Genomic DNA, 8463 nt, shown 5'->3' on the forward strand with positions numbered 1-8463 from the left:
CTTTCGTTCTTTTTCTTTTTCACATTGAACCAGTAATGGACGGCTTGCTTCGTCTAGGCAGTGCACTGAGTAACATTCGACAGCGCTGTAGAAAGCAAATCACGAGTGTCCTTCACTAGCTTCCTTGCGGTTTCCACATGTTGGCACATCTGGTCTGTGCCTAGCGCAAAGCCACCTGAAAGAAACAAAAAATGCAGTAGTTCAGTCATACAGAATGTGTCGCTAGTTGTGGAACTGGGTTCCGACAAACTCGATGCCTCTACAAGACATCTTGTGCACCACCTCCTTTCAAACCCCACGTGTCCTACCTATGTTGTGCAAAGCTATAAATGTACTGGTGGCTCCTAGTGCGGAAAGCAAAGCTCCTGACCAGAGATTCTCCATTCCAGTTCATAAAACTAAATGCACTAACACTGGCTCGATGTAGCCAGCTTGAGATTTTCCTGTCGCCCTTTACTGTAGGAGCTTCTAAGAAACAGTGCTTTATTGTCACGGCTATGTTTATTAAAGACAGTGTCTTCCCGGGACACCCACATTCATTGCGATCCAAACTGAGCGCTCGCCATCTAGTGGGCATGCCTGGAAGCAGCATATCCAGGTTCAACCTTGAAGCAAAACAAGAGCTCGCATTGCGGCATGGTGAGATGCTGCTGCATATACTCTGTTCCAGAAGTTCCGTGCAGCACTGTGGAAGCTACAGGCCTTCTCAACCAATCAGGAAGGCGAACACATCTAAGTGTATCCTTCCGCGCCCTGTCGTCTGCTAGCGGCGAGCGCTGCAGCGAAAGCGGCAAGAGCCTCTCGGGACACTGTGCAACTTCGCAGTGAGATGAGCTGCAATTGTGAAAGCGGTTAAATATTCTCGGCACCGTAAAAGCGCGCGTCTTCGAGATACTTGCACGTAGACATTTGAGGGATAGGGTTCAGTGGCTCATGTTTCGGTGGAAAGCGCCGCACTAGCCAAATTGAATATTAAAGCACCACGCTTCATCAGATTTCGTATACGCATGCCTTAACGCACTGTCCCGAACACATTTAGAGCCAACTGCTTTGCTCCCTTGTCGTAAAAGCTGATCCGGGAGCGATATCGCACAGGTGAACCAGGCGCCGCCATTTTGACTAAGGAGTGACCAAATCTGCCACCGCGGACTAATCACAACCCAAGACTGGGTCCTCCGCGGCGCTGTGGACGCTCGGGCTGTGCGGACTACTCATAAAAGTTTAGACAGTGTCGTACCATTCCTTCGTACTTTATAAGTAAAAACATAACACATACAAGCCACAACAGCGTTATTTCTTTCGTCATTTGCATGTTATAACACATACAAGCAAGAACTCTTTCTTCAGTATCATGGAGCCACAAAAATTGTTTTATACAGAAAATGCGACAAAATCGCCATACAAATCACAGCTACAACACGCTGAGAAGCCTTCAAGTAAAAATCCTCCGACGAGACCGCTTGCAAAAGTCATGAGGACAAACAACGGGCTATGTATATGGGGCACTACATCTCGCTTCGCAACAACCTGCGCTCGAGGGTCGTGTAGCCTTGGCTCTGCTGCACGGAACTTCTGGAACAGAGTATAGTTATTAAATTGTTGCCGTGACGCCGCACACAAGCCCGAAAAAAAAAAAAACTATGTCCAAAGACTTTTGTTGTGTGCCGAAACGTGCGTCATTGCAGTGGAAAGGGAGCAACGCGTCATTTCATTGTTTCACAACAGAAGACAACGTGCAACGGAGAACAATGTGGGTTACAAACTTGCACATCTGGAATCAAATGACTGACACTGTGCTGGTTTGTTCGAAACACTTCACTCGCGGCGACTTCTTTCTCTCCAGTGAGTAGACCATTAAAGGGGCCCTGCAACACATTTCCAAGCTATCATCGAATGACCTCACTATCGTTGCTTATTGCCTCACGAATCGATTGTCACAAAAAAAAATGTTAGAATCTGTCAAGTAAGAGTGGAACTACAGTGATTAGCCGCACCCTTTGAGTACTTTTTCTCTCCTTTCATCTCGACGAGCGCACTGAAAGCTACACAGCAGGGTGACAAAAGGGCAAGAAGCTATGTCAGCGCACATAATGACCTCGACGCGAACACACTAGTGTTGCTACTGTGTAATTCTAGTAGACCACACAGCACGATGCCGGCATGTGGCAGCTGCAGTAAAGCTGAAATCAGCCAATGGCTGCACTCTTTACTCTGATGATGTAGTTGAGCTCGTCGATGACGTAATTTGCCAAGAGAAAAACGAGACATTTTCTGACCGTCTTTGAAACGCAATTGCGAATTCCCTGCTACATGCAATGCTATAATATTTGGCTCCCATGTTCACAGGAGCCTCGACTTCCAATGGACAGTGTTTTCTGACCACGCTCAAAAAGTGTTGCAGGGCCCCTTTAATTTAATATAGTGTGAGCTTCTCAAACAACGGAGTGTACTTTCGTTTAGGCATGCGCATTTAATAAAGGAGGGACATAGAGATGAAATTTGGTCATGCTTGTTTTCTGCACCAGCCTTAGTGTTAATGATGGTCAAATTAAGCGGCAGGCATATTCTCACTAATTTACTTTTCTCCGTCTGCAATGTAGTAGTGAAGCCTGAAGTAGATTTATGATGGACATGCATGCGTTATGACTTCTTCTGTCCTGCTGTGTATGAAGAACATGCTGAAGAGGCCAATAGTGCTCAACAACATTCCAGAAAAAAAATGCAGAAAGCTTATTTCTGGAACCTGGCAAGTGCCTCCTTGCATTGCAGGCACTGGGCTCTTTTAGAAGCAGCAATAATCATATGATTGACTGAAAAGCTGAAGGCCTAAGTGGGCAGTGGGATAATGCGTGGTCCATCTTGGCTCATGGCTTCAAGTGACATTGGGACAGGTGTTGTCCCATTTGTTTTTCAGATAATATTCTTGTGCAAGGAACAATAATTTTTTTTTTTTGAGGCAGTTCCCACATGTGGTACAACTCATTAAAAAAAGAGAGGGGGGGGGTTGCAACTGACAAAGGGTGAAATTTTCAGGCACTATAAGTATAGCTGAAATACATATCAATTAAAACACAAGTGAAACCTGTTTCTATTACTTTAAAGAGGCCCTGCAACTGTTTTCCATGTAATCGTCTAATGGCTTCATTAAAAGAGCTTTTTGCCTCACAAATAGACTGCTTCAAAAATTTTTAGAATCCGTCAAGTATGAGCAGAGTTACAGGGTTTGTCGCATGCTTCAAGTGCTCTCTCCTTTCGTACTAGCGAATGCACTGAAAGCTACGCAGGGAGGAGGATGACAAGGGGGCAAGAAGATGCTTTCCTTCACCAGCGCGCGTCATGACCGTGAGCCAGGCCCATAGCCGGGGGAAGGGGGGGGGGGGGCTTGCCACCCCCCTCAAAAAAAATTTGATGGAGGGGGCTGTTTTACGGAAAATAAATAATAAAAATAGGTGTTTTTCTCAAATAGTAAAGGTTTTAAGAAAGTGCTCCCCCCCCCGAAGAAAATTCCTGGCTACGAGCCTGCCATGAGCACATTTTATTTTTTTCTTCGAATGTGCGGCTTACTTTCAGTGTGGTTGCGAGCACATGGCAGCATTCCGCTGTGGTCACGGTAACTATACAGCTCACGATGCTCAAATCAGCCAATCGTCGTGGACTTTGGGATTATGGAGCGGTCAGTTGGGTTTATGCCATCATTTGTCGAGGTAAGAAACAACGATTTCTAGCTGGCTTTGAGAATTCATCGCAAATTCCAGGCCGCGTGCTGCGCTATAATGTTTGGCTCGCGTGTTCTCAGGAACCTTGACTACCAATCGGCAGAGTTTTCTGACCATGCTGAAAAAATGTTGCAGGACCCCTTTAGGCGATAGAGAGCTCGCCTATCACGACCAAGAACAAATAATAGCACGTACCCACCATACACACTTTGCACCCTGACCAGTATTCGTTTTGCACAGAAGTTAAATGCAGCTGACAGTGCGTCCCATGTAGGTGGATAAATTCTAGTAGTATTACTTCACAGACAAGTGCTGGTTGTTCGTGACAAATGTGACTATAGCACACTTCTGTCTGTCCCCGACATTAACTCTCCTCATCCTATGTGTGGCATTCGCTTTCATTATTGACCATTTGCTACACAGCTCACACTTGGTCAAGGTACTGCTCGTCAGGTGGTTTGCACGTCAAAGGCATTTAATCTAAATAAAGTGTCATATGCACCATCCAATACAGCCTAAACTCCCATTTCATATAAGCTTTGCAATGATTGTTTGACACATTCACACATTTGTAAACAATAAGTCCATCAGTTATTTCTCGTTATTCTGTGGAACAGTGAAAAACATCCACGTAATTAGCAAACAATGTAAGTATATACAGCTTTGCATATTAGTCAACCCCTATACAATGAATACCTAAGCACAGTGTGTAGTTTATTTTAGCCCTTGTTTAAGTTAGCAAAAACAGTCACATATATGCCAGAAGTTCGCCACAGAAAACGCGCATTCTCATTAATAATAATTGCTGGGGTCTTGCATGCCAAAACCACAATATGATTATGAGGCACGTCATAGCGGAGGGCTCTGGAAATTTCTGTCGGAGCCCTCCGAGGTTCTTTATCATGTACCGAAATTTAAGTAAATGCGGGGAAAATGCCGATGGAGGGGAAAATCTGAATACTTTCTCTATTTCCCCTCCATTGAAGATGTGACCGCCACAGCTGGGATCGAACCCATGACCTTTGGTTTAGCAGCCGAGCACCGTAACCACTGTACCACCGCTACAGCATCGCATTCTCATTCCAACGTCGTCCAGACGGACAGGTCATAGAAGTGACACCAATTGCGAGAGGTTGAATGAGAGCTGGTGCACGCGCTCCAATAGAATTCCGGCTACCCATGTAGGTCTGGAGTTCCAGTGCGTCATGAACAACACACAAAGAGCAACTTGCCTGGTTTGTGGACTCCACAAATGTTGTCATTGGCATTCAAAACAACCGTGAAGGTCTCTGCGGCAAGACATTCTTCTTCATGCGTCGGGTCAACCACAATAGTGTCGTCAGCAAGGACTGCAAATGTGGCTGCCAGGGGTCCGTCGCTGATGTCTACTTTCTCTCTTTCCAGCAGCACATTGACTTCACCATCACTCGTGTCTACTTTGGGCAGCGTTAATGAACAGAGTGCCGCAGTGGCAGCTAAGATGCACGCTTCCGCCATGTTTCCGTCATAGTCCAGACATGTCAGATCAATGGTAAGGCACCAAGAAAGCTGAAAGAATGGAACACGAGTTCAAAATCGGTGGACAGTCGTGAAAGCTGGATATGCATTGTGAATTACGCCAACCACAGCCAAGGCAGGTCAGAGCAAGCTTTCGATGTCAGCTAATCAAACTCTTACCTTCCCTTCCTCTATGCACAACTTCTCAAGGTTTACACTTTCTGAACTGCAACAGAACATTTTTCAAAACGTTAGTGGATTTCATTTTTCAAAACGTTAGGCGTTGATCACCTGTTCAAAATATCGAGCATCATCTTGCTTAAGGCCTGGGCCTGTTCACACGGGGGTCCTGGCTTAAACATAGGAGAGCAAAGGGGCAGCAGATCCACATTTGGCACTGCAGGATAACAATGGTCAGTTTCCATGAGATGGCGAATCTCTCTGCAGCATATTCACAACTGTGCAAGCACCTTGCGGTTGCTCTAGCCTGATCCTAAAATCAGGTCCCCTCTGATCTCCGGGATGATTGATCGAGCTTTACACTGACTACACAAGCCGTGAAAAAAACCACATACCGGCGATAATTAGCTTTTAAAAAAACATGTCCGGATACAACGCGAAAGATGTGCAGACTCATACCGTGTGGCACCTACATAATAGAAGACGAAAATACAGGTCGAATACAACTGCGACAAGAAAAGGGGGCCCTCCAAAGTCATCTGAAGTGCGTCGAAGTATGTGGCTGATACAGCTAAGTGGAAGAAACTCGTAAAAAAAAAAAATTGCACAGCGGTGAAAACGACTGTCCCTAACCTCATCGGGCTTACCTATAAACCCTTGTTTCGGTGCAGTGACCGCTGGTTCAGCAAGTTCCTTCAAAAAGAAAGAGAACGGAGAGCACACAGCACAGATTATAGAGACGAAGAGGGCACTCTAGTAGCTTCAATATCATTTCAAACGCTTACCGCTTTCACGCCACAGACTACTGTTGTGCATCCCATCTTGACAAGCGCGGACCCGTCAGCGGTCGATATAGACCCTGAAATATACGTCCATGTTTTGTTATATACACTTGCGCTTGATGTCTTCACCATTTAATACACACCTATGTTTAAGGCCGTTGGCCTTCTCTCGTTCAGCTCCCTCCCATCGGATCTTTCGTACGGTCCCTGATGCAGGAAACAGCGTATGACCGGTGTAACACAAATTACTTTCCAGCGTAAAAGGTGAAAAAGGCAATATTTACCTGGCGTTGAGCCAAATGGAGCCGAGATTGTAGTAGCCTGGAGCACGACAATAAATATGCATTACAACAAGATGCTGAAACTCAAAATAATGCCACGAAGAGCATGACAGCCACATGTACTCACCTGAACTCTGCCGCCATTTTTAAACATCACAAATACAAACATGATGATGATGGTCAGCCGTCAGCCCCCGATTGTAACGCCCCCTGACCACAACCGCACGGATGCTGCTGCTTGGGAAAGTTCGAACGGCTTGTTGGGTTGCGCTTGCGAAGACAGAGACAAAAAATAATAAGGCACACAGCCAGTTTGTTGTTCCGTGTGCTTTGCCTCTTCGTGTGAAAATGCAATTGACCCAACGCGTATCAGCGTTCACCTTGCCATTCAGACTTATTTTTTTTCTCTTACAATCATCAAATGACCAAAACAAAGCAAAGCTGGACAGCACGAGTATCCATCTAAAGTTTTTGTGAAGACGAACAGCTGTGGATGTCCAAGTACGCCGAATAAAATGCCTGACCAATGGCAAGACAAAAGAGAACATGTACAAAAATCCGGCATATCCCACGCACTGTGGGAATCGATGTAATGCGAAGCAGCTAGCGCACACCGCCTAGTTTGTCTTTGAGGCAAATAAAATCAATCGCGAGCGTGGCATGCATGTAAATCATGCCGTGCATGACATGCGCATTTCATCATTTTCATGTTACCACCTGTCATTTATGTTCGTTATACAGTCGCCGGTTTTGGCGCATATCAAGCTAGCAGATCGGCCGCCACTGCACAGTGAGCTAGCTCGGCAGGGGCGTAGCCAGAAACTTTTTTCAAGGGGTTATGCACGTTCGTGCGTGCGCTTGTATGTATGCGCGCAAGCAAAATTGAAAATTTTCGGGAGGTTTGACCCACCCCTTGCTACACCCCTGGAGCGTGGCATGTAAACCATGTTGTACATGACATGCATATCATTATTTTCATGTTACGACCTGTATTTATATTCGTCATACTCTCACGTCACGCAATACCAAATTTGGTATATATCAAGATATTCGAAACGACCGCGAGCATGCATCATGAGCATGGCGTGTAAATCATGCCGTACGTCACGCTTTTCATGTTCCCACCTGTCATTTATGTTTGTCATACAGAAACGTTTCGCCATACCACTTTTGGTACATCTCCATTTCATTAAATAGCCGCGAGCGTCTCGAGACCATGTCATGTAAATCATGCCGTACATGACATGCATGTCATGATCTGCACATTAGGACCTGTCACTTATTCTATTAGAATACACAGCGCTTAATGAACGCAAACACATGGGGCGAGAACAAGGACGGGCATTCAGCGCCCGTCCTTGTTCTCGCCCCATGTGTTTGTGTTCATTAAGCGTTGTGTTTATTAAAGGGCCACTAAACCACCAACAGACGCTCGCCTGCTCCTCTCGGTACAGTGGGTATACTCTCGGTGCCTTTGCTCTGTCAATGCCTCCTCGAGGCATTGGCTCTGTCGACAACAGCCGCCGTGACGTCACCTGTATGAGGTGACGTCGCGAGCAAGAGACGCTGCCAGTGGGCGAACAAGAGCCTAGCTGTTTTCTGCTAGCAGATGCGCGCGCTTCTTGCGTTTCCACATCGAACGCTGAGGAAGGGCACTCGGAGAGGTGGATAGACGAGCCGAGGAACGCAGCCTGGCGAAGGAAAGAGCGAAACGAGAAAGCGCGTGCAACTCCGCCAGCGTTCACAACTGCAACGCTACAACTAAATTTCGACCTCTGGGTGGTTTAGGGGCCCTTTAAGCGCATTAAGCCCAACTTTTGCTTCGTAAACTGCAGGGTAGACATCTTCAGCTGCATAGAATATATGCATGCTGGCATATAACACTGTTCTTAGCCTTGCAGGCTTCACCACGGGTGAACAAATAGATTTTCCTAAACCAGAAAGGCCTTGTCAGGGGAAGACAGCTTCAATGATCCAGACACTATACGCTCGCCTTTTCGACAATCA

General features: G+C 46.2%; 1 protein-coding gene across 1 annotated transcript; it reads right to left on the reverse strand.

Moving 5' to 3' along the window:
* Positions 1-16: 16 nt before the first annotated feature.
* Positions 17-6616, reverse strand: LOC119383294 (exosome complex component RRP43). Its single transcript, XM_037651362.2, has 9 exons — positions 6584-6616; positions 6460-6496; positions 6319-6382; positions 6179-6252; positions 6041-6086; positions 5505-5610; positions 5394-5439; positions 4949-5264; positions 17-175 (listed from the first exon to the last, which is right to left on the reverse strand). Exons 1-9 carry the CDS (start codon positions 6598-6600, stop codon positions 54-56), a joined length of 828 nt encoding a protein of 275 aa, XP_037507290.1. The 5' UTR covers positions 6601-6616; the 3' UTR covers positions 17-53.
* Positions 6617-8463: the final 1847 nt, after the last annotated feature.

This window comes from Rhipicephalus sanguineus, chromosome 2, assembly GCF_013339695.2.
Source record: "Rhipicephalus sanguineus isolate Rsan-2018 chromosome 2, BIME_Rsan_1.4, whole genome shotgun sequence".
Lineage (NCBI taxonomy): Eukaryota > Metazoa > Arthropoda > Arachnida > Ixodida > Ixodidae > Rhipicephalus > Rhipicephalus sanguineus.

Bases quoted from the DNA above. Each gene is read 5' to 3' on its own strand.
- LOC119383294 (XM_037651362.2), bottom strand. The intron at 5,265-5,393 runs GTAAGAGTTTGA...CCATTCTTTCAG, and splicing joins TGTGCATAGAGGAAGGGAAG to CTTTCTTGGTGCCTTACCAT. The intron at 176-4,948 runs GCAAGTTGCTCT...TGTTTCTTTCAG, and splicing joins TTGTGGAGTCCACAAACCAG to GTGGCTTTGCGCTAGGCACA.